We start from the raw sequence: 27,054 nt of genomic DNA, 5'->3' as shown, positions 1-27,054 counted from the left end.
GGCTCAGGGCCGGGGCAATGGGATGATCCAGAAGGATGGGATGGGGAGGGAGGTGGGTGGGGGGTCCGGGAAGGGGAACACATGTAAACCCATGGCTGATTCATGTCAATGTATGGCAAAAACTATTACAATATTGTAAAGTAATTAGCCCCCAACTAAAATAAATAAATTTATAAAAAAAAAAAAAAGTAATAAATAGACTTAAAGAGCAAGTAATGATTGAGTTCTACAAATAGCTACTTTTACAGGAAAGAAGAGATGTGATTTTAACAACTGATTATCTTTCAACTGTTATGCGTTTTTGTGTGCTCAGTTGCTCAGTCGTGTCCAACTCTTTGTGATCCAATGGACTGTAGCCTGCCAGGCTCATGTGATTTTCCAGGCAAGAATACTGGAGTGGTTTGCCATGCCCTCCTCCAAGGGATCTTCCCAGCCCAGGGATCGAACCCATGTCTCTTGCATCTACTGCATTGGCAAGCAGATTCTTTACCACTAGCTCCACCTTCTAGTGTTGTGTGTTTTATGTACAGCTTATATATTTAATGCTAAAGTAAAAAGTGAAAGTAGTTCAGTCATGTCTGTCTCTTTGAAACCCCATGGACTATACACTCCATGGAATTCTCCAGGCCAGAATAATGGAGTGGGTAGCCATTCCCTTCTCCCGGGGATCGTCCCAACCCAGGAATTGAACCCATGTCTCTGGCTCTGCAAGTGGATTCTTTACCAGTTGAGCCACCAGGTAAGTCCATTTAACACTAAACTTGCTTGATAATATGGAAGACTAAATCAAGAATTTGTAAATAAGTAGTATTACAAGTACTTGTAAACAAGTAGTCTTATATGTATAAATCAGCATGGAAATTTCATTGTATGCTTTTAAGAAACTACAAACTATTTGGAATCTGAAAGGAATTAAACATATTGAGGCTTTTTATCATGCGTTGGTGTGATTTGAAAAAAATTTTAGAATGCCTTTTTTGGATATTAAATACAAAATAATATTCCAAAATAACCTGTAGCATGACAAAGTTCAGTAGAATTAAACTAAAAGAGAGAATTAGAAATGGGAGAGGGGGGAAAGAGATACAGAAAGAAACAAAGAAGCCAGAATATGTAAGGGAAAGGGATAGAAAAGATGGAACAGGAGGAGAGAGAATTTAGCAATATCATAACAAGATGCTTAGTTGACTGTTTAGCTTTTTCTTTTTATTCCTCTTTTCATTAAAATTAGAAATACTTGTACAAAAAAGTAATAAAACACTAAAATACACAGAATTACCTACAATTCTATCAATTATAAATAAGAATGTAAAATATTTTGGTTTATCTCCTCCAAATTAATTTCATATGTAAAGTTAGTGAGGGGGTTAAATCAATAGATTCAAGTCCAAACTTTCCTAATCTATATGTTCAAATACATGTAGCCACAGCTAAGCCTGCACCAACTCACCAGCTTCAGGAATAGCCAACGTTAGAAAAAAAAAAATGTACAATCCAGACTGATAAATGCTCTAAGCATGTCTCAGCACTGTAACTGTGGTCCAAAGAGTAAAGCTTACTGGGATGGAAAATTTACTCCCGGACTGGGAGTAGCTACTCTTCTGGGGCTCCACAGTATGAAAGCACCAAAGAAAATGAATTCACAAGTTCTTACCACAGGTTCAAAGGCATAAAAAAGGACATGGGCAAAGGAAGCCTTCGGGACTTTCAATTTTCTCCCCATAAGTTCCCAACTTCCAAGTATTTCTAATTCTCTAACAACCCAATAGTTCTAATTATTCCCTTGCCATCAGTCCTATAAGAAAAACATCTGAAGCAACATATGATTTTTCTATCTGGTCCCCCAAGGCTGTTATATTCTCTAATTATTGTGCCACTTATTTTTCCAGCAAATATCTTTGCCTTGATCTAGAAGTCAAGTAGCCATTGAACACTTATTTAAAATTAAGACTGTGTAGACTTCTCAGTGGTCCGGCGGTTGACTCCATGCTTCCGCTGTAAGGGGTATGGGTTCCATGCCTGGTTAGGGAACTAAGATCCCTCATGCCACATGGCCAAAAAAGATTAAGTATGTGGTCAGATATGTTTTAATCTGTAAATCTTTTCCCCATGAGGCCTATATTCTGGTTGCATAGACAATACTAACCACGGGATGTTGTTGTTTAGTTGCTAAGTTGTGCCTGACTCTTTTGTAACCTGTCTGGCTCCTCTGTCCATGAGATTTTCCAGGCAAAAATACTGGAGTGTGTTGCTATTTCCTTCTCCAGGGCATCTTCCCCGCAGTGCAGGCAGATTCTTTATCCCTGAACTACCAGGGAAGCCCCACTAACTACTCATAAATGTGCAAATAATTAAGTTTAAGTTGTACAGTGTTAACACTAGAGCTACAGAAATTCAGAGAATCTGTACGTTTTCTATGCTCTCTAGCCTAATTTCCTTTAGAAAGGGCTTGGAAGGTGGCACAATAAAAACTCCAAAGGAAAATATAAACTTACATTACTTGTGGACATCACAGAAGGATTATGCACTGTGTCTAGCCTGGATAAGTATATAATTGTGAAGCTGACTTCCTTCAGAGAAAGAAAAAAGCAATTCTAACAGTTGTCACTGGCTCACTGGACTGGCACCAATATCTTGACCATGAAAATACCCACTTAACATAAACAAATTTTTAAGATATGAACATCATACAAAGTCACTCTGCGTTTGTGATGATGGAGTGAATTGAAGTGCAAAGGGTAACTTCCTGAGATACTGCCAAATAGTTTTCTAAAATGATTTTACCAATTTACCATCTCACCAGCAATGTTTGAGGATTCTAGGTGCACACATTTGGTACTTTGGTGGTTTAGTCGCTAAGCCGTGTCTGACTCATGTGATCCTTTCACTTTATCCATTATGGTCAGTATATAGTGGAATTGCTTAGTGATTTTATATGTATTTCCCTTGTGACTAAGAAAACAGTGCATATTTTCACGCTCACTAGAAATTTGGACATCTTCCTCTGCAAAAGCCCCATGCAAACCCTTTTCTAAGTTTTCTAGGTGGTAATGTTCCATTTTCTTATCAATTCATAAGCATCATGTATATATTCTTTAATATGAGGCATTTGGTTTGTCTATTCTCCCTATTATTTATTTGATAAAATATATATTTGATATGTTTGTTTGATAAAAGATGTTTTTAATGTTAATATACACTGACTAATCAATATATTTCCCATATTGTTAGCACATATATGTGTATGTATTGTGTCTTTATAATCCATTCTTATTGGAAAGTTGTGAAGATACTCCCTTTTTGTCCAGAAGTTGTATGGTTTTCCCTTTCAAGTTTACATATACAATTCATTTGGGAAGGATTCTTTGTGTAATGTAAGATAAACATCAAAATTCACTGTTCCTTCCTGTGACTCTCCAATTTATCCAATACCTTTTACTGAAAATATCATCTTTTGTTACTGTACTACAATGTTATCTCTCCTATAATTCGTGAAAACATGTGTCTGTGGGTCTGTTTCTGGACTCTTTATTCAGTTTCATTGGACTAGTTTTCTATACTTGCACCAAAACAATAATCTCCAAATTACTATGGTTTATTATAGGTCTTCAATACTATAGCTTTAGAACAGGTCTTGTTGTCTGTCTTCATGTCTTCCAATATAATTCTTCAGAAAGAAATGGCTATTTTTGGACACTTTTCATGAATATGATACTATTCAACATAGTATAGATTATTCTGAGCTAATATCCACTCCCTTCCAAATTTCAGTGTATTAAGAAATAAAAGGTTTAATTCTTATTCCTATTACATGACTAATACAGGCTTTGGGAGTGGGGAGGGAATCTATTGTATAGTCACTCAAGGAGTTATTCTGACAAAGGTCAGAATTTTATGACATGACATCTGAACAAAAGCCTTCAGTGAACACGAGGTGGGAGAGAGAAAATGAAAAAATACATAATTAGTCTTAAATATTTCACTAAGAATTGACAAAGGTCAGTTCTACAAATATTTTGCCATAGCAAATCCTATGGCCAAGTCTAACTGCAAGAAGTTTTACACACATAAACCCCCCATGTTCCTGGAAGAAAAAGAAAACTTGAAAATATCGGTAAACACCAGGAACGCCTAACTAAAACGTGTCAAAAAAATTTTTTTAATTTTCATCCTCTGACTACTGAAAAACAAATTGGCTAGCTATATGTTCTTCCTCAAAAGTCTTCAGGAGTTTTTTTTCTTACTGTGATTATTTTATCCAAAGGCCCATTTTGCTATAGATAATGTTCTAAATTTTTTTTATGTTTACTTATATCTGAATATGATAATATTATTTTTGCTTGTTAATGTAAGCTCCTCTGATGTCTTTTTGGATGACTAAAACTTTCTTGCCTGTCTAGAGTCAGAAGGTTCTGAATATATAGGCTAGCTTGACTCAGTTTATCTGATATCTGTTTATTTGCCTGAGTATGTTCTTCTGGTTTGTTAAATTTTCTAAACACAAGAGATTTAGCAGTTGCTATGGAGTTTTTTTAAGCAGGTATGATATATCCATGCCTATGCTGTCCTGTTTACAACATTTTTGCTAAAATTAGCTGTAAGATTTAGAAGAAAATACCTATTTTTTAAATTTCTCTATGACAGTTTCTGGTCATACAGTAAAATGTCCATGCTCATAGCTGATGAAGAATCAGAAGTAAAAATTTCTGAAGTAACTGAAGTAAAAGAAATAATTGTGGAAGACCCTCGTGAATGCAATTTCAAATGACACCTCCTTTATGGACTAAGTCAATAACTTTTTGTATGATTATTCTAGAAAGTGGAAAAAAGCCAAATATATTTCTAGTTTTGCCTGGTATTCTTCAATATACTGATGCAATATTTGTAATATTTATTGGATATTATTGCAAATTTTCTAAAAGGCTCCTCCCAAAATAAAGTAATATACAAACCTATAACAGAATGTTCTTAGCCTTAATAGCCTAACTTTCCTACCATGGGATTCTCAGGACATAAGACTCTCCCTTTCCATCTGTGTATCACCAAATAGCCACATACAACTTAGCATGTGTTGAAGTTCATAAATATTTATTTACTGAATGTATTTTTCATAATTATGCACTGTTATTCTTTATGCACCATTCTTCTTCTTCTTCTTATTATTGTATGTTGCCCCAAGACTTGCAGAATCTTAGTTCCCCAACCAGGGATCAAACCCATGCCCTTGGCAGTGAAAACAGACTTCTAACCACTGGACCACTAGGGAATTCCCTATTTCATTTCTAACGCATAGTTTCTCCTGTTTCCCTAGGGTGAAAATCATGATCATAATTTGTTTTGGAGAATTTTATGACCCATCATTTGCTCATATAAAAATGCAAATTTTAAAAGTAATCACGTCACAGAACTCACATAAGAAATACGTGTGTTAATATAAGTAAATTTTCTAGAACAATAAATACTAATGATTCTAAATAATATCATTGTTATTTTTTCTAAAATCCTACTACTGAGTTTATTCTATTGGTTTCACATTTCCTCTGGTGATCCAGAAACTATTACAATTTTAAAGCTACATGACTTAGTAATCTACCTTCCACTAACAACTGAATTTTCAGATGAATCAACTATTCATTTGAAGTTTGCAAATAGAGTAACTATTACACAGGGCTATCTTGATCAAGCAATCTAACTATAGACAGTTTTCAAAAGATATAATCCTTACAGATGATTATATTATCACCAATAAACTCATTATTCTTAAACTAAAAGAATTATGGACAAAGGAATGTCATTACTGTTAATAATCACTGTTAAAGCTCCCTGCCCTCTATTTTTTTAGACAATGCTACTGCTGCTAAGTCGCTTCAATTAGACAATAACCCCCTTCTAATAAGCATATGGAGAAAATATGAACTGTTAAACATTCTAAGGCTACTGATGGTTAACCATTTTTTAAAAAAAATTCCTCAAAACTCGTTCCCTAATTCGCTTAGTTCTGATTCCGTAGATTACAGGATTGAGGGCTGGTGGAAAAATCACATATAGATTGGCTAAGAGGATATGGATAAACTGAGGAATGTTGTGGCTAAAACGGTGTGTTAAGAAAGAGAAAAATGCTGGTGTGAAAAAGGTTAAGATAACACCAATGTGGGAGCCACAGGTATTGAGAGCTTTGAAACGGGCTTCCCAGGAAGGCAGGTGGAAGACAGTATAGAGGATCCTGATATAGGAAAGAATGATAAGAAGTACATCCAAGAATAAGATAGCCATATTCCCAAGACCAAATAATATGTTGACTTTGATGCTAGCACAGGCCAGACGGGCAATGCCCATGTGCTCACAGTAGGTATGAGGGATGATATGGTGCCCACAGAAGGGTAGTCTCAGGAGGAGAAATATCAGTGGAGCCACCATGTACAGACTCCGCAGAATAGCAATGCCTGCAATAACGCCAATGATTTTGCTGGTGAGAATCATGGTGTACTGAAGAGGTTTACAAATGGCAATGTACCGGTCAAAGGCCATGGCCACCAACACAATGCTCTCCATGGCAGTGAAGAAGTGGATAAAGAACATCTGGGAAAGGCAGCTTCCAAAGGATATATCTTTGAGGCTGAACCAGAAGATGCCCAGCATTTTGGGGATGGTGGCCGTGGACAAACCCAGGTCAACGGAGTCCAATATGGCCAGGAAGTAGTACATGGGCTGGTGGAGACTATGCTCGGTCTGGATCACAAATAGAACAGCAGTGTTCCCCAGGAGTGCAAGAAGATACACAAAGAAAAAGGGAAATCCAATCCAGATGTGCACATCTTCTAGCCCGGGGATGCCCAACAAAAGGAATGAAGAAGGATGGAACTGGGTATCATTAGGCATAGACATTTTTTCTGCCACAATTATTCTGCCACATCATTTCTGCCACAATTTTTCTGCTGTCCGTATCAGAAACAATTGCTGGCTTCCAATCAGTGATCCCTCCTCCATGTCTCCATTTTTTCAGACTCCTGTTAAGATGCAAAAGAACATTTTAATCTTCCTTTGTTTTTATTAAAAAAAATAAGATAAATAATTTTTGTCAGCAATACTGATTACGTAGTTCAAAATTGCTAACCGACTGAATGTTCTCATCACACAGAAAAAATGTCTATGTGATGTGAGGGGAGTGATAGTTAAAGCTATGGCAGTAGTCATATTGTGATATACAAATGTATCAAATCAACACTTTGAATACCTTGAACATAATGCAACACTATGTATCAATTATATCAAATTTTTTAAAAAGGGAATAAGGTTAAATACACTCCCACTTCTTATTTTTTGCTAGCCTCGCCTGAGCATCATATGACACCAGGAATAGAAATTGCCTTACTTTTTTGCTGCTTTCCCTAATAAAAAGCTGATATAAACAAGAGAGGGCAGAATAATATCCTCTGCACAATGAAAATTAAAAATCTGGAGTATAGCCAGAAATAAGTGGAAAGAATAAAATTCCAGAGTCTATGCATGTGATAGTGTTCCACATATTTTTTGCTTAAGGTGTGTGGTGATTTCTTTGGTGTTTGTAATCTCAACTATTACCCTATTAGGGAATCTAAAAACCCCTCAAAATATAATGTGCTGTGTGTATGTTTATGCATTTTTGTGGTGTTTGTGAATAATAGATGGTCTGGTTTTTTAGGACAGAAGAAACAATTTACTTTTATTTACACATATGAATGAAAAAATTCTACCACATAAAAATTAATTTAAAAACTTCATAAATAGATGAATTGCTGAAGAAGAAACAGGACAAGAAATTTCTATGTCCTATTTTAGAAAATAAACAACTCATTTCTCATCATATATATTTTTTTAAAGTACCCATCAAATTTGGAAAATGGATAATATGAAAGAGAGGGAAATACTTGACAGAGTATTTTTTTAGTTATGATGAAACATGAATTGAGAGATCATTCTAGTCTAAATAAGCCTATCATTTAGAGAGTTCATTCTTTACATTCAGTAAAAACATTGTCCAGAAACAGCCCAGCAGAGGGAGCAGAGATTAAATATTCTGGACTAGGCAACTTTTAAATATATTTCTGCCTTGTAACCATGAGGAGAGGGCAGAGCATTTTAGATACCCTAGATCTTACTTCCTAATAGGGTTCTATCCTGGCTGTCATGTCTGTATGGATACCTTCCTTATAGTGACATTGAAAAGAATTATCAAGTGATTTTGTTTCATAGCACTCATCCAGAATACATGGGAATTCTGAACTTAGTTATAATAAATAAATATTTGAAGCAAAAAGAGAAGATTTTGTGGGGAAAACTAGCTGTATAGAAAATGTGGAAGTTTGACATGTGCAATTGTATGGAAAGTTTTGATTCAAATTTAGGAATATTCAAATATTGAGGGAAGTCAAAGTTGAGAAGGATCCATCAGAGATAAATGCACAAGAAAGTATATACATCTTTGACTTTGACCCATGTCAAGATTTTCTGTGTCCTTTAAAGCCAATGAAGACTAGCAAAAATGAGAGATAATTTGATACTTTGGGAAATCCTCTCAGGAAATATATATATATATATTTATATGCTATGTTATATAATATGCCTGTGGGGTAAAATTGGACTGCTAGGGCTGAGGAGAAGACAGTTGAAGTTCTCAGTTTTGTAATGTTAAGCTTTCAGAGATAGCTTTCTGTCTTTCATTAGTGAGAATATATAAGGTAAGTGGAGAGGTGTGTCCATGCTGTCATGTCCAACTCTTTATGACTCCATGGACTGTAGCCTGCCAGCCTCCTCTGTCCATGGGATTTTCCAGCCAAGAACACTGGATTGGGTTGCCATTTCCTTCTCCTGGAGATATTCCTGACCCAGGGGTCAAACCCACGTCTCCTGAATCTCCTGACTTGGCAGGTGGATTCTTTACCACTGGGCCACCTGGGAAGCCCAAGTGGAGACATACTCTTCTCAATTTAGCCCATCAAGTACTTGAGAGGTCCTCTGTGTACCAACCTAGATTAGGGAATTTGAATACAAGTTTGAATAAAATTGCCCACATACCCTCAATGAGACCTCTGAGTAGTAAGGGAGATAAAACTCCAAAGATGAAATTTGGAAATTGTATTGTAAGTTCAATTTAGAACTATGCACAGAATGCTTTGGTGTAGAAATGGGTCAGAAAAATTCCATGGAGGCAGTTAGGCTTATGCTAAGAATCACAGAACTGTTCTTCAGCCAAAGAACGAAATGTTTTTTTATTTCAAATGGAGTGAAGAGTAAGAATAAAGTGAAAATGAAAGCACAGTGGACAGAAAGGACATAAAAAAGGACTAACAGATTCTCTCAATGATCTTATCCAGAAATCCAGTAGATTAGTGACCAAATCCTTAATCATCTGATGTCTTAGTCTCTCTTAAGGCCACCATACAGCAAAAATTTAGAAAATAAATACAGTTACATCCCAAGAAAACCAATTACTCCACTTATTTCTGTGAATTTTCTAAGTGGACTTGAAAATGGATGCTTACCTCTTCTCAAAGTCAGCATCATTTCCAGTCTGTAAACACTTAACAAACCAACAAATCATTTAATCATTTTATAACGTATTTCAATATATATTTATATATCTTTCAATCTCTCTAGGTTCAGAATTAAGACTGGTCCCAATCCCTCATTTACCTTCTAACTTTAAAGTTCTATATGAGAGTATATTTAGCTCTCCAGCAACCATCTCTTTGACATGGTATCTACTTACTCTGCCCTATTCCACCCACCACCAGCAGACTCCAACTATCCACATTCCCATTTCCCAGAACTGATGAGCACAAGGAGCATGTACACCTTCTTCTTGTCCTGGCCTAACTTTGTTGTCTCATGGTAATCCTGCTATTTCCTTTCTCAGATGTTTCATCAGCCTAGCCCTTTTCATCAAGTCTGTTCTCCAGAGCTATGCTTCAAGATTCATTTATTAACAAATTCATGAATTCAAAAGCAGTTCTAGAAAACAGAGAAAACTAGTCCTTGTCCTCTTGCTATTCACATACACACAATTGCAAACTAGGTCAGAAACAATAGCTAAATCAATGCAGGCTATATTGGTGCATCTCCTTCCACATTTTCCATATGAGATTTTGCACAATCATAGGTATAAGAACATAGAGGTAAAAGTGTAGCCTCAGGAGGTTGTGACTGTGCTTCTCATTTCATCTTTTTTTTTTTTTTACCTTCACTTTTCCTCCAACTCTTCATACTATCTTGGCATACACTCTTTTCCCATTCGTCTTGATATTTTCACAGCCTAACCATTATATAACTTACCTTGGTTTCTAAGAAACATCCTTTGGCATACTATTTATTATGCTGAGTGGGAGGTATTTATACTTTCCTTAAAACCCATATCCCCTGGGATGGGTCCCAATAGTATCTTACGGGCTTTGATGCAGTTAATAGGCTCCAAAGAATTCTTTATTATTACTATTATTGAAATACACTTGACACACAATATTATCTTAGTGTCAGGTATCCTACACTACATAGTGATTTAAAATTTGCAACATTATGATATAATCACTGCAATAAGTCTAGTAAACATCTGTCCACATACAAAGTTCCTACAATATTATTGACCATATTCTTTATGTTGTATATTGCATAAGGCTTATTTTATAACAGGAATTTGTCTTTAATCCCCTCCACCTGTTTCAACCCCTGCAGTATTTTTCCCCTGTAACTAATCTAATAATTTAATCTAAACTAAACTAATACAAATAATTGTTATTTGTATCTATGAGTCTGCTTTCATTTTGTTTGGTTTTGTTTTTAGATTCCACACACAAGTGAGATGATATTGTGTTTGTCTTTCTTTATCTGACTTATTTCACTTAATATAACAAACTCTAGATACATCCATGTTGTCACAAATGAAAAGACTTCAATTTTTTATGGCACAGTAGCATTCCATTGGATATATTATACCATATCTTCTTTACCATTCATCTATCCATAGACATTTAGAAGGCTTCAAAATCTTGGCTATCATAAATAATGTTGGAATGAAAGTCCAGTTCAGTTCAGTTTGGTCGCTCAGTCGTGTCTGACTCTTCGCAACCCGTGCACTGCAGGACACCAGGCTTCCCTGTCCATCACCAACTCCAATTATAAACGAACTGCAATCTTTGAAGTCTCACCCACAGAGCTGATGCACTGCTTGGGACCCTTTCCTAACTAGGACACCAGATGTACTGTGACATGGGACTTCCCAGCACTGATTAAGTCTGGATGTTGGTCAAAACCCAATTTGGTGATGTATCCTCAGTTCTTTCTATTTCTCTTTTCTTTTAATGTTAGTATATTGAAAGTAAGCTAGATAATTCTCTAATAAATATTTGTACTATTTATTTGCATATAAGGAGTGGGTTATTTTGTTGACAAATCCTTTGAACATGAGACCAAAGTGAAAACTTTCAGCAAAACACAACCGTGAGGTGATATCTCATTCTGGTTTTGCTTTGCAATTCTATAATAATTAATGATGCTAAGTAATGATGAAAAGAATATTTCTTTTCATGTGCCTTTTGGCCATTTGTATATCTTCTTTAGAAAAATATCTATGAGGTCTTCTACCAGTTTTTTAATCCAGGTGTTTATTTTTTATATTAAGTTGTATGAACTGTTTATGTAATTTGGATATTAACTCCTTATATCAGTCATATCATTTGAAAATATTTTCTCCCATTCTATAGGTTGTGTTTTTGTTTTGTCAACAGTTTCCCTTGCTGTGCAAAAGCCTTTAAGCTTAATTAGGTCCCATTTGTTTATTTTTGCTTTTGTTTCCTTTGCCTTAGGAGACAGATTCAAAAAAATATTGCTACAATCTATGTCAAAGACTGTTTGGGAGTGTTCTTGGGGGTTTTATGTTGAGTGAAATAAGTCAGAAAAAGACAAATACTGTTGCTATCACATATGTGGAATCTAAAAAAAAATAGTGAATATTTTAAAAAAAGAAAGAGACTCACAGACATGGAAAATAAATTAGTATCTATCCATGGGAAGAGAGAAGGAGACAGACAAGATAAGGGTAGAGGATTAAGAGCTACAAACTGATATGGATGAAATAAACAAGCTTTATAAGGATATATTGTACAACAGAAGAAATTCAGCCAATATTTTAAATAACTATAAATGGAGTATAATCTATAAGATTTTTGAATCACTATGTTGTACACCTGCAACTAATATCATATTGTAAATCAACTATATTCCAAATTTAAAAAGTTAAGCATAGAATTGGACTTCCCAGGTGGTACAGTGGTAAACAATCCACCTGCCAATGCAGCAGTTGCAGGAGATGTGGCTTCTATCCCTGAGCTGGTAAGATCCCCTGGAGAAGGATATGGCAACCCACTCCAGTATTCTTGCCTGGAAAATGCCCTGGACAAAGGAGTCTGGAGGGTTACACTGCATGGAGTTGCAGAGTCGGACATGACATAGCAACTAAAGGACAACATAGAATTGTCATCAGTTCAGTTCATTTCAGTCGCTCAGTCATGTCCGACTCTTTGTGACCCCATGAATTGCAGCACTCCAGGCCTCTCTGTCCATCACCAACTGCCGGAGTCTACCCAAACCCATGTCCATCGAGTCGGTGATGCCATCCAACCATCTCATCCTCTGTCGTCCCCTTCTCCTCCTGCCCCCAATCCTTCCCAGCATTAGGGTCTTTTCCAATGAGTCAACTCTTCGCATGAGGTGGCCAAAGTATTGGAGTTTCAGCTTCAACATCAGTCCATCCAATGAACATCTAGGACTGATCTCCTTTAGGATGGACTGGTTGGATCTCCTTGCAGTCCAAGGGACTCTCAAGAGTCTTCTCCAACACCACAGTTCAAAAGTATCAATTCTGCAGCGCTCAGCTTTCTTCACTGTCCAACTCTCACATCCATACATGACCACTGGAAAAACCATAGCCTTGACTAGACGGACTTTTGTTGGCAAAATAATGTCTCTGCTTTTAAATATGGTAGCTAGGTTGGCCATAACCTTCCTTCCAAGGAGTAAGCGTCTTTTAATTTCATGGCTGCAATCACCATCAGCAGTGATTTTAGAGCCCCCAAAAATAAAATCAGCCACTGTTTCCACTGTTTCCCCATCTATCTGCCGTGAACTGATGGGACCAGATGCCATGATCTTAGTTTTCTTAATGTTGAGCTTTAAGCCAAATTTTTCACTCTCCTCTTTCACTTTCATCAAGAGGCTCTTTAGTTCTTCTTCACTTTCGGCCATAAGGGTGGTGTCATCTGCATATCTGAGGTTATTGATATTTCTCCCGGCAATCTTGATTCCAGCTTGTGCTTCCTCCAGCCCAGCATTTCTCATGATGTACTCTGCATAGAAGTCAAATAAGCAGGGTGACAATATACAGCCTTGACGTACTCCTTTTCCTGTTTGGAATCAGTCTGTTGTTCCATGTCCAGTTCTAACTGTTGCTTCCTGACCTGCATACAGGTTTCTCAAGAGGCAGGTCAGGTGGTCTAGTATTCCCATCTCTTTCAGAATTTTCACAATTTATTGTGATCCACACAGTCAAAGGCTTTGGCATAGTCAATGAAGCAGAAACAGATGTTTTTCTGGAACTCTCTTGCTTTTTCGATGATCCAGCAGATGTTGGCAATTTGATCTCTGGTTCCTCTGCCTTTTCTAAAACCAGCTTGAACATCTGGAAGTTCGTGGTTGACGTATTGCTGAAGCGAGCATTACTTTACTAGCGTGTGAGATGAGTGCAATTGTGCGGTAGTTTGAGCATTCTTTGGCATTGCCTTTCTTTGGGATTGGAATGACAACTGACATTTTCCAGTCCTGGGCCCACTGCTGAGTTTTCCAAATTTGCTGGCATATTGAGTGCAGCACTTTCACAGCGTCATCTTTTAGGATTTGAAAAAGCTCAACTGGAACTCCATCACCTCCACTAGCTTTGTTCGTAGTGATGCTTCCTAAGGCCCACTTGACTTCACATTCCAGGAAGTCTGGTTGTAAGTGAGTGATCACACCATCGTGATTGTCTGGGTCGTGAAGAACTTTTTTGTACAATTCTTCTGTGTATTCTTGCCACCTCTTCTTAATATGTCCTGCTTCTGTTAGGTCCTTACCATTTCTGTCCTTTATCGAGCCCATCTTTGCATGAAATGTTCCCTTGGAATCTCTAATTTTCTTGAAAAGATCTCTAGTCTTTCCCATTCTGTTGTTTTCCTCTATTTGTTTGCGATGATCGCTGAGGAAAGCTTTCTTATCTCTCCTTGCTATTCTTTGGAACTCTGCATTCAAATGGGTGTATCTTTCCTTTTCTCCTTTGCTTTTTGCTTCCCGTCTTTTCACAGCTATTTGTACGGCCTACTCAGACAACCATTTTGCTTTTTTGCATTTCTTTTTCTTGGGGATGGTCTTGATTCCTGTCTCCTGTACAATGTCATGAACCTCCATCCATAGTTCATCAGGTATTCTGTCTATCAGATCTAGTCCTTTAAACCTATTTCTCACTTCTACTGTATAGTCATAAGTGATTTGATTTATGTCATACCTGAACGATCTAGTGGTTTTCTTCACTTTCTTCAATTTCAGTCTGAATTTGGCAATAAGGAGTTCATGATCTGATCCACAGTCAGCTCCCGGTCTTGTTTTTGCTGACTGTATAGAGCTGTTTCCATCTTTGGCTGCAAAGAATATAGTCAATCTGATGTCAATGTTGACCATCTGATGATGTCCATGTGTAAAGTCTTCTCTTATGTTGTTGGAAGAGGGTGTTTGCTATGACCAGTGTGTCCTCTTGGCAAAACTCTATTAACTTTTGCCCTGCTTCATTCTGTACTCCAAGGCCAAATTTGCCTGTTATTCCAGGTGTTTCTTGACTTCCTACTTTTGCATTCCAGTCCCCTATAATGAAAAGGACATCTTTTTGGGGTGTTAGTTCCAGAAGGTCTAGTAGGTCTCAATAGAACTATTCAACTTCAGCTTCTTCGGCGTTACTTGTCGGGGCATAGACTTGAATTACCGTGATATTGAATGGTTTGCCTTGAAACAGAAATAGAGATCATTCTGTCGTTTTTGAGATTGCATCCAAGTACTGCATTTCGGACTGTTGTTGACTATGATGGCTACTCCATTTCTTCTAAGGGATTCCTGCCCACAGTAGTAGATATAATGGTCATCTGAGTTGAATTCACCTATTCCAGTCCATCTTAGTTCACTAATTGCTAGAATGTCAATGTTCACTCTTATCATCTCCTGTTTGACAACTTCCAATTTGACCTGATTCATGGACCTAACATTCCAGGTTCCTATGCAATATTGCTCTTTACAGCATTGAATCTTGCTTCTATCACCAGTCCCATTCGCAACTGGGTGTTGTTTTTGCTTTGGCTCCATCCCTTCATTCTTTCTGGAGTTATTTCTCCACTGATCTCCAGTAGCATATTGGGCAACTACTGACCTGGGGAGTTCATCTTTCAGTGTCCTATTTTTTTGCCTTTTCATACTGTTCATGGGGTTCTCAAGGCAAGAATACTGAAGTGGTTTGCCATTCCTTTCTCCAGTGGACCACATTCTGTCAGACCTCTCCACCATGACCCGTCCGTCTTGGGTGGCCCCACACGGCACGGCTTAGTTTCATTGAGTTAGACAAGGCTGTGGTCCACGTGATCAGATTGGCTAGTTGTCCGTGACTGTAGTTTCAGCCTGTCTGCCCCCTCATCCCCTCTCTCAGTGCCTACCGTCTTACCTGGGTTTCTCTTACCTTGGACAGGGGGTCTCTCTTCATGGTATTGTCGAACACTTCTTTCTCATTGTGTTATCTTAATTCAGAAAAAAACATGTGATGTGAATTGTCATTTTCACCCCTTTTTAAAATTTTTTATTTATTTATAAGGCGGAATGTGAGGCTTATAGAGGTAAAAAAAAGTATGCTCAAAGTCTCTCTCTTTATTGTATTGTATAAAAAAGATTTAAACTTAAGTTTTCTGACTCTAAAATGTTGACTCCAGAGATAATGCCATAAATTAATTAAATAGTCAGTGTTTAATAGCAATTAATTTCTAATAAACAGTGATAGAGTCCTTTCTAGGCATTATCTTATTGTTTCATTATGACAATCCCGTTAAGTTGATTTTCTTTCCTCATTTCCCTGTGAGAAAACCAAAGCTCAAAAGGTAAATTGAATGGACTAAAGTCATAGAACAAAGGGGTGGGCAAAGGGACCATGTTCCTAATATACATGATACATAATTACTATTATATCTAGTGTTAGAAGTGCTATATACTCTCACAAAAATCACTTAGTGTAATTCTTAAAACAAATATAGCTCAAAGTTTGTAAACTTACTTATGAATTCTGGCTCTGGCCTTTATTAAATGTACATATATTTCTGCACTGAGTTTGAGAAATGCTGGGTTTTTTCCTGCAGTGCTCTTTCACTGTCTTTCCTGTCTTCCAAAAGTAACTTCACCTGATCCACAGTGAGATTTAAGAGTTTGGTGAAAAAAAGGTGAATCTGAAAGTTGCTGAATTGTGTCTGACTCTTTGTGACCCATGGTCTGCAGCCCGCCAGTTTGGTGGGAGGCCATTATTCCTCCAACTGACTAGATTCCTGAGAGTACTCACTGGAGGATGCAGACTATAGATCTGTAACCAGAGGGAATTTCTGACCAGAAAATTTTAAGATTGTCCTCAGGGATATGGAAATTTTCCATGCCATATTACAGGTCTAGGGACACAGTGGGAAGGCCCTTCCAGGGGGCTAGAGTTCTCATATAACTCCTTGGCCTTGGCTACTGAGAACTCAGACATGTGCAGGCTGCAGTCTGTGGCATCCAGTTCTTCACAAACGGTTTCTCTGATGCCAGCCAGAGGTAGGTGAGCCAGTTTCTGGTTATGCTGGAAGAGGGATCACAATGACAGTAACTGAAGTGATTCATGGAATGATGGAATTCCAGTGGCTCCATCAGAGTCTCTGTAGAGAAGGCCATCTCCAAGCAGAGCAGCAAGAAATTGTGTGGAGAAAAACCTGAATTTATAGATGCACATCAGTCATTAACACAAAATCACATAGCAGGACACAGGACTAAATATGCAAACTGATATCAACAAACTCAGCAGATAGGGAGACAGATATTGAACAGATAGATTCAAACCTATGAACAAAGAATGTGATATGCAAACAGGAGGGAAAAATACTAATGGTAACTCATTGGCTGGAGCAAATGAACTCCTTCCTTCTCTATAGCCTTCAATTTTGTCATCTCAGAAGAGAACCTCTTACACTGGGCACAGTTAGCCTAGTGGGAGGTTACAGCATCTCTGAAAATGAGGCATGGAGGGGTTGAGAGATGGGAAGCCTGGAAACCTGGGCAAAGAGATTATTCAATTCTGCTGCAAAGATGGAAACCAGTCCCTGGGAGAAGCTCACCACAGTTTACCTGAGGAACTGTGTGTCTGAAAGGAAAGAGAGGTTCAGAAAGGAAAAGAAAGAGCATCAGAGAGTTATAGCGACATAAACTTTAAAAATATACATGAAAGTGTTTATTAAACAGAAAATAATATTAAGCACACAGAAGGTGAAGATGACTGCATGAGTAGTGGTCACAGTAATGGCAATGCATGTGTACATGCTCAGTCATATCTGACTCTTTGTGACCCTATGGTCTGCAGCCCACCAGGCTCCTCTGTCCTTGGGATTCTCCAGGCAAGAATACTAGAGTGGGTTGCCAAGCCCTCCTCCAGGGGATCTTCCCAACTCGAACTGAACCTGCATCTCTCAAATCTCCTGCATTGGCAGGTGGGTTCTTTACCACTAGAGCCACCAGGGAAGCCCAGTAAAGACAATGGTTTCAACATATTGATCTAAACAGACAGTATTTTTGCCAATGACAATATGCTTCTATTGATATTAGCCCCCAGAAAATCCTCCATGATCATACAGTGGGATGATAATAAGATCAAAACAGTAGTAAACATTGGAAACACTGGACAATCTCATTGAACAGGAAATGAATCTTTGAACCCCCTACTCCCTTTGAACAGGATATGAGTCACCGCATCTCAATCACATTTTATTGATAGTATTATATTGATCAGTCATATGTTTTTCAAAAGGAGAATTACTGAGAGTCATTGGTGAAGAGGGATGAATTATTGAAAAATTAAGATAAAAGATTATAGAAGTCTTAATTAACTCAGTAGTTGTGAGGGGGAAGAAAAATAGATTTGATAGCTATTTCTGAAGACTAACACTATTAAAGTACTTGTTGGCTCAGATGATAAAGAATCTGCCTGAAATGCAGGAGACCCAGGTTCAGTCCCTGGGTCGGAAAAATCCCCTGCAGAAGGGCATGGCAATCCACTCCAGTATTCTTGTCTGAAGAATTCCATGAACAGAGGAGCCTGGCGGGCTATAGTCCATAAGGTCACAAAGAGTCATACACAACTGAAGCAACTTAGCACGCATACAAACGTGAATTTTAGTCCAAGCCATGTCCAGTAGCAAATTAAAGTTTTGCCCCTGACACAAGAAATGCAGAGAATATTGGCAGGTAGAGAAAGAAGAAAAAGTAAGATGTGAAGTTCAAATGCAGACAACTAAGTAAGGAAAGAGTAAATTTCCTGAGACTGAAGGAGAAATACAGCCAAGAATGAGCAGAAACACAATGCCATCTGTGGTATGCCCTGTGACACACCTTCCAGGTCTGCTTTTTAGGAAATATGCATCTACCTCCCAGATACTAGGAATATCAGATACTGGGATCTCACATCTGCACCCCTTTCTGGAACTGTCATCCAACCCAAGAAACGATCTCAACCAAAGTTTTGCCCCATCACTCAGGGTAACACACGGCCAATGGCAGGACACCGTGGAATGCAAATAACTGACTTCCTTGCATCATTGTGGGACAACATAGAAGGGCCATTCCAGCTCCAGAGCTTCCCATAATATCACTGGAGGCCCCAGATGCAATCTCATGGTGAGTCAGCTTCTCCTTAGACCCTGTTCTATTTTACTAGCTCTTTTACAAGTATAATTTCTGAGAGATCTCCAAAATCCCTCTGCATGCCACTCTATAACCCAGTTTGTGTTTATCTAGGATCTCATATTTATGTAATAATTGGAAAGATTATTTCCACTAAACCTTTAACTTTTATTTGCTAATTATTGCTGATCTCTGCCTATCACTATGTAAAGTATAAAGATACTTTATACCATGAACATAAATGTGACACAGATTTTGACCTCAAAGACATTATGCTGCTAAGTCGCTTCAGTCGTGGCCGACTCTGTGCAACCCCACAGATGGAAGCCCACCAGGCTCCTCCATCCCTGGGATTCTCCAGGCAAGAACACTGGAGTGGGTTGCCATTTCCTTCTCCAATGCGTGAAAGTGAAAAGTGAAAGTGAAGTCGCTCAGTCATGTCCGACTTTCAGCGACCCCATGGACTGCAGCCCACCAGGCTCCGCCGTCCAAGGGATTTTCCAGGCAAGAGTACTGGAGTGGGGTGCCATTGCCTTCTCCTCAAAGACATTATACCCGTCCAATTACCAAAATAATTCTTAGTCTAGATTTAATGAAACACTATCCACAGAGCCTTCCCCAGCTGGCTTATTTCATGATTATTTATTATTTTTGTTATTTTCCAGAAGTCTATTTATCTTGCTGTTATGCTAGTTATTATTGATTATTAGTGGTTCTTAAAGTGCAGTCCCTGGGCCATGGGTATCAGCATCATCGAATGAGCATTAGAATGGCCTGGAGGGTTTAATTAGCATTATTAATATGTCTCAATCCCAGAGATTCTGATTTAGAGAGTCTGGGGTAGTGTCCAGTAATTAGCATTTATAACAAATTACTAGATGATGCTGATACTAAATGCTGATCCTACATTATAGGATACTAAATGTAGCTATCTGTGATATACAGTAGGACCTTGTTGTTTATGTATCCACATACCATCTTCTTTTCAGGCCTTTCTTGAAAGAATATGTCATTCCCCTAAACCATCTATATCAATACAAGTCCTATGATTTTATACACACACGCACAGATCATATTGTTTAGGCTTTACATGATGATAAATAGATATAGTTAACAATCAATATTTGTTATTTTATAGCCATATACAGTTTCTTCCTTAAAGAGTGAAGGGAAAACAATACAAGTGCAGACTGGCTTTTTTTTGAAATTTTCCACGTGGTTTTCTATATGGGTGAGGTAAATACTTTGAAGTGAGAATGTCTTTTTAATTCTGTCTCATATTCCGTCTCTAGGTCTCCTCAGCTATGTTATGAAATTAAAGAGTGGAGTTTTTATTCTTCCAGAAAACAGGTGACATGCTCTGAAAGCGGTTATGGTCTCTCCCTGGAAGCAAAAAAACTGCAAAAAATATATCTATAACCACTCCAAACAAATATGCTGCACCCCAACAAGACACAGTTCCATCCTTCTTCCTTTATTCTGATTGGGATTCCAGGGCTGGAAGACGTGCACATCTGGATTGGCTTCCCCTTCTTTGCAGTTTATCTAATAGCTCTCCTGGGAAATATTACCATCTTGTTTGTGGTCCAGAGTGAACGCAGCCTCCACCAACCTATGTTTTACTTCCTGGCCATGTTGGCCTTCACTGACCTCAGCCTGTCCACAGCCACCATCCCCAAGATGCTAGGCATCTTCTGGTTCAATCTCAGGGAGATTGTGTTTGGTGCTTGCATCACACAGATGTACACAATTCACATATGCACTGGCCTGGAGTCTGTGGTGCTGACAGTCATGGCCATAGACCGATACATTGCCATCTGCAACCCCCTGAGATATAGCATGATCCTCACCAGTAAGGTGATAGCTATCCTTGGCATAGTCATCATATTTAGGACTTTGGTATTTGTGACTCCATTTATTTTCCTTATCTTGAGACTGCCTTTCTGTGAAGTCCGGATCATCCCCCACACCTATTGTGAACACATGGGTTTGGCAAAGTTGTCTTGTGCCAGTATTAGAGTCAATGTTATCTATGGCTTGATTGCTTTCTCTGTGGGATACATTGATCTTTCTGTAATTGGATTTTCGTATATCCAAATCCTCAGAGCAGTCTTCCACCTCCCATCCTGGGATGCACGGCTCAAGGCACTCAGCACCTGTGGATCCCATGTCTGCGTCATGTTGGCCTTCTACCTGCCAGCACTCTTCTCCTTCATGACCCACCGCTTTGGCCACAATGTCCCTCACTGCATCCACATACTTCTGGCCAATCTATATGTGGTTGTACCTCCTGCCCTTAACCCTATCATCTATGGGGTCAGGACAAAGCAGATAAGAGAGCGAGTACTTAGGATGCTCAACCCAAAAAGCTATTGATGTTTAGCCCCAAGAAAATCTTCCATGATCATCAGTGGGATAATAATAAGATCAAATCAGTAGTAAACACTGGAAATATTTTCATTAAAATCCTCTGGCATTCCCACACAAGCCAATCACACTACTTTTTTGCCCATCAGTCATAATCTGTATATCCCCACTGGAAGGCATAGCTCAAAGATTCAAAAATAATCATGCTACTTTTTGCCACAGGAAAAGTACATCAAAAATTCTCACATTGAAATCCCTCTGATGCTACAAAATTCCTAAGAGGAGAAAAAGGTTTGAAAAAGTCATGCCCCGGTACCTTAAATAATTTTCTTTCTCATGGTCTTGTCATTCATGGGTCAGAAGCTGAAGTTCATGACTATAAAATGATGAATTTCATGAAAGTCAAGCAGGACACAGTGGTAAGGGACATGCACGAGTCATGAGATCCAGGTTTGAACTCAGGCTCTGTCCTTGACTGGAAGGTTTACCTGAGTTTGTCACTTAGAGCTCTTTGAGTGCCAGTATACTTGCTAATAAAATAACTGAAAAACAAAAAAACAAAAAAACTATTGTGAACATCTTTGCAGCTTCTAAGAACAAAGAAACATTGAAAATAAACACATGTGTTTCTGGTGTGGTTGTTACTTCTGGTGCATGTAGATTAATTTACTAATTTCAATTCTACTCTACAGTCACTGGTCCCAGCTGCAGATGACCCCAGTGCTTGGGGGTCTGCAGGGACTCAATCCTGACCTTGGTCAAAGCCTTTAAGCCAGAAGGCTATAATACCTAAACAGTTAAGAGTGCTTTCTCTGGGCTTGAGGACTCAGTGAAACCACATGCCCTACAGGTTAGGGCATGAGGCAGAATGGTTAGCTTTAGGGCAGAATGCACGAAAGTGGCTACTGACATAAAGTCATTCTCATCTGAGTGTGGAAGCTAGATAGTATAACTAATTTCTTTGGGTATTCTAGGAATTGCAGAAACATTCAGTTGGCTTCTAATTGGAAACAGGACCCTGGTTAAAATTCAAGAGAGAGTGAGCAAGGAATAAACAGAGAATGGGACTATGGTAATGTAAACAAAGAGAGGTAGCGAACTGCAAAAAAAAATGATACTTTGTATAAATTTATAAAGAAAAATGACCAAATGATCAGTTTCTACATAGAAATTACAATATTGACACAAACAAGATTTTAAAAAACTAAACAGATCAAAATGAAGGGAGATGACAAAATAGGTCATTGTAGATTTTCATCCAAGTAAGACGGTGTGTGTGCTCAGTTGCATCCAACTCTTTGCTATCCCTTGGCTCCTATGTCCATGGGATTTTCTAGGCAAGAATACTGAAGTGAGTTGCCATTTCCTCCTCCAGGGGATCTTCCCTACCCAGGGATCGAACCCACATCTCCTGCATTGCAGGTGGATTCTTTACCACTGAGCCATCAGGGAAGCCCCGGTAAGATGGTAAGAAACCATAATAACTTGTCATATGTTTTTTATATTAATACTATATTAACTGTTTTGCAATATTAACAAATTTGCAAATCTTTCAAAATCATTGAGAAAATTAATGCTATCCTGATGACAAAATCAGAAAATAGAGAAGAAAATACAGAGTCTTTAAATCAATGCAAATAGCAACACAATTATGAGAAATCTGACTCAAAGTCAGTGTTCACAGGGCTAGATACTACCAATTTGTTGTAAGGATTTGTAAAGGATGTAGGATTCCACACACCAGTTGTCATTCCTCATGATAACTAGCACGATTTTGGCACATGAAGGGGCTCAGAAAACATTCCTTTACTCACGATACTGAAGTGTATAAATGTTGAGTTGACAAATAGTGTTTACAATGGATCTCTAGTTCTACAGATGTCAGTCTCTAAATATAAGAGTGCTTCTCTGCTCTGGTTCCAAGGAGAGAGGTTAAAGAGGACCACAGGTTCTCACAAAATTGTCAAAACTAGGGAAGGTGGTTCAAGGAACTGGACACAATGGTCCTAAGCCAAGGTTTCAGGTGACTCTACATACAGATAAAGGGGTTGGGAATAGGGGGCCAGGATTACTCAAAGAACCAGATCTTAAAGGGCAGATCCAACACTGCCAAGAAGTTTCGACAATATTAAGAAAAAAAAAAAAGTCCTCTTAGCAAAGTCTTAGTTGGCCAGATTTAGTATTAACTAAATGCATTTTAAATTAGTAGACTGTAGTTGTTTTTGTCAATTTAACTGAGAAAATCTAAGAGTCATTTTGCTATTATAGTCTGACTATGGTTCAGCTGTTCTGAAAGAAGTTGTACGAAGAACCAGAGAAGGGTAAGGTGGGACCAATCAAAGCCACTCACCTCACTCCCTGGTTTGCAGGTTTGTCATATTTGCATGAGAAATTTACATGAGCAACACAAATCCTTTTGAGAAATAAAGATCTGAAACTATTGAACAGTATTGAGAAATAGAAAATTTTAATCAAGGGAGCAACAGGTTACTTGGGAATTAAATATCTAGAGGAAAAAGGAATCTATCCTAGTGACCAAGACTCAAAACAAAGAGCTAAATATTGTTGAGGAAATAAAACTATGCATTCAACATATCATAAATGGAGCTTGCAAGCCTCTTAGTACATCTGATGTTATATTTTGCTTAGGATATATTCCAAGCATGTGGGTGCTAATGATGACAACTGTGACCTCAGAGACCCAGAGTGGGACCTCAAGACAGGGAATCTTGGAGACTAAACAACATTTGTTGTTGTTGTTCAGTTGCTCAGTCATGTCTGACTCTTTCCGACCCCACGGACTGCAGCATGACAGGATTCCCTGTCCTTTATCAGCTCCTGGATCTTGCTAAAACTCATGTCCATTGAATTGGTGATGCCATCTAACCATCTCATCCTCTATCATCCCCGTTTCCTCCTACCAATCTTTTCCAGCATCAGGTCTTTTCTGATGAGTCAGCTCTTCACATCAGGTGGCTAAAGTATTGGAGCTTCAGCATTAGTCCTTCCAATGAATATTCAGGATTGATTTCCTTTAAGATTGACTAATTTGATCTCCCTCCTGTCCAAGGGACTCTCAAGAGTCTTCTCCAACACTACAATTCAAAAACATCAATTCTTCGGTGCTCAGCCTTCTTTATCGTCCAACTCTCATATCCATACATGACTAGTGGAAAAATCACAGCTTTGACTAGACAGACCTTTGCTAGCAAAGTAATGTCTCTGCTTTTTAATATGCTGCCTAGGTTTTTCAAAGTTGTTTCTTTTTTTCCCAAGAAGCAAGCATCTCTTAATTTCATGGCTGCAGTCACCATCTGCAGCAATTTTGGAGACAAGAAAATAAAGTCTGTCACAGTTTCCACTGTCTCCCCATCTATTTCCAATAAAGTGATGGAACCAGATGCCATGATCTTAGTTCTCTTGAATGTTGAGCTTTAAGCCAGCCTTTTCACTCTCCTCTTTCACTTTCATCAAGAGGCTCTTTAGTGCCTCTTCACTTTCTGCTATAAAGGTGGTGTCATCAACATATCTGAGGTTATGGATATTTTCCCCAGCAATCTTGATTCCAGCTTGTGCTTCATCCATCCCGGCATTTCACATGATGTACATTGCATATAAGTTAAATAAATAAGCACGGTGACAATATACAGCCTTGACGTACTCCTTTCCTAGTTTGAAGCCAGTCCATCGTTCCATGTTCAGTTCTAACTGTTGCTTCCTGACCTCATACAGATTTCTCAGGAGGCAAGTGGTCTGGTATTCCCACCTCTTTTATTTATTTTTTTTTTTTATAAATTTATTTATTTTAATTGGGGGCTAATTACTTTACAATATTGTAATAGTTTTTGCCATACATTGACATGAATCAGCCATGGGTTTACATGTGTTCCCCTTCCTGGACCCCCCACCCACCTCTTTTAGAATTTGCCACAGTTCATTGTGATCTACACAGTCAAAGGCTTTAGTGTAGGCAAAGAAGCAGAAGTAGTAGTTTTTCTGGAATCTTCTTGTTTTTTCTATGATCTAACACATGTTGGCAATTTGATCTCTGGTTCCTCTGCCTTTTCTAAATCCAGCTGAACATCTGGAAGTTTTCGGTTCATGTACTGCTGAAGCCTGGCTTGGAGAATTTTGAGCATTACTTTGCTAGCGTGTGAGATGAGTAGAAGTGTGTGGTAGTTTGAACATTAGTTGGCATTGCCTTTCTTTGGGATTGGAATGACAACTGATCTTTTCCAGTCCTGGGGCCACAGCTGAGTTTTCCATATTTGCTGGCATATGGAGTGCAGCACTTTAATAGCATGATCTTTTAAGATTTGAAATAGCTCAGCTAGAATTCCATCACTTCCTCTTTTGTTCATAGTGACGTTTCCTAAAGCCCACTTGATTTCACATTCCAGGATGCCTGACTCTAGGTGAGTAATCACACCATCGTGGTTGACTGGGTCATTAATATCTCTTTTGTAAAGTTCCTCTGTGTATTCTTGCCACCTCTTCTTAATATCTTCTGCTTCTGTTAGGTCCATACCATTTCTGTCCTTTATTGTGCCCATCTTTGCATGAAATGTTCCCTTTGGTATCTCTAATTTTCTTGAAGAGATCTCTCTCGTCTTTCCCATTCTACTGTTTTCCTCTATTTCTTTTCACTGACCTCTTAAGAAGGTTTTCTTGCTATTCTTTGAAACCCTGCATTCTGATGAGTGTACCTTTCCTTTTCTCCTTTGCCTTTCACTTCTTTTCTTTTCTCAGCTATTTGTAAGGCCTCCTCAGGCAACCATTTTGCCTTTTTGCATTTCTTCTTATTGGAGACGGTTTTGATCACTGCCTCCTGTACGATGTTATAAACCTCCATCCATCATTCTTCAGCCATTCTGTCTATCAGATCAAAACCTTTGAAGCTATTTGTCACTTTCACTGCATAATTGTAAGGGATTTGATTTAGGTCATATCTGACTGGCCTAGTGGTTTTCCCTACTTTCTTCAATTTGAGTCTGAATTTTGCAATAAGGAGTTTATAATCTGAGCCACAGTCAGCTCCGGGTTTTGTTTTTGCTGACTATATATTTCTTCTCCATCTTTGGCTGTAAAAAATATAATTATCTGATTTCAGTATTGACCATCTGATGATGTCCATGTGTAGAGTCAGCTGTCTCTCGTGTTGTTGGGAGGTGTTTGCTATGACCAGTGCGTTCTCTTGGCAAAATTCTTTTAGCCTTTGCCCTGCTTCATTTTGTACTCTAAGGCCAAACTTGCCTATTACTCCAAGTATCTCTTGACTTCCTGCTTTTGCATTCCAATCCCCTATGATGAAAAGAACATCAGTTTTTGGTGTTAGTTCTAGAAGATCTTGTAGGTCTTCATAGAACCGTTCAACTTCAGCTTCTTTGGCACTAGTGGTTGGGGCATAGACTTGGATTACTGTGATATTGAGTGCTTTGTCTTGGAAAAGAACAGAGATCATTCTGTCATTTTTGAGATTGCACCCAAGTATTGTATTTTGGACTCCTTTGTTGACTATGATGGCTACTCCATTTCTTCTAAGGGATTCTTACCCACAGTTGTGGATATAATGGTCATCTGAATTAAATTTGCCCATTCCGGTCCATTTTAGTTCACTGATTGCTAAAATGTCGATGTTCACTCTTGCTATCTCCTGTTTGACCACTTCCAATTTACCTTGAT

The 27,054-nt window shown here is 38.3% G+C and overlaps 2 protein-coding genes across 3 annotated transcripts in view; one reads left to right on the top strand and one right to left on the bottom strand.

Moving 5' to 3' along the window:
- Window positions 1–5,955: 5,955 nt before the first annotated feature.
- LOC145526129 (olfactory receptor 52E8) overlaps window positions 5,956–27,054 on the bottom strand; it is an 87,971-nt gene continuing 66,872 nt past the window's right edge. For both annotated transcript variants that reach the window (XM_081541051.1, XM_081541053.1), the window contains 3 exons: window positions 21,689–21,914; window positions 15,779–15,836; window positions 5,956–7,007 (listed from right to left, as the gene is read on the bottom strand). In XM_081541051.1, the coding sequence (XP_081397177.1) occupies window positions 5,956–6,885 (930 nt within the window). In that variant the 5' untranslated portion in view covers window positions 6,886–7,007; window positions 15,779–15,836; window positions 21,689–21,914. The remainder of the gene's footprint in view (window positions 7,008–15,778; window positions 15,837–21,688; window positions 21,915–27,054) is intronic.
- LOC145526127 (olfactory receptor 52E5) lies at window positions 19,749–22,054 on the top strand. Its single transcript, XM_081541049.1, has one exon. It carries the CDS (start codon window positions 20,440–20,442, stop codon window positions 21,379–21,381), a length of 942 nt encoding a protein of 313 aa, XP_081397175.1. The 5' UTR covers window positions 19,749–20,439; the 3' UTR covers window positions 21,382–22,054.

The sequence above is a fragment of the Giraffa tippelskirchi genome, chromosome 11, assembly GCF_054371585.1.
Source record: "Giraffa tippelskirchi isolate mGirTip1 chromosome 11, T2T-mGirTip1v1.2.pri, whole genome shotgun sequence".
Taxonomy (NCBI): Eukaryota; Metazoa; Chordata; class Mammalia; order Artiodactyla; family Giraffidae; genus Giraffa; species Giraffa tippelskirchi.
The sequence above is the reverse complement of the archived record's forward strand: the minus strand, read 5'-3'. Positions and strand labels throughout refer to the sequence as shown.

What these genes read in the sequence shown, in the direction of transcription:
- LOC145526127 (XM_081541049.1), top strand. Translation starts at nt 20,440, where the DNA reads ATGCTGCACCCCAACAAGACACAGTTCCATCCTTCTTCCTTTATTCTG.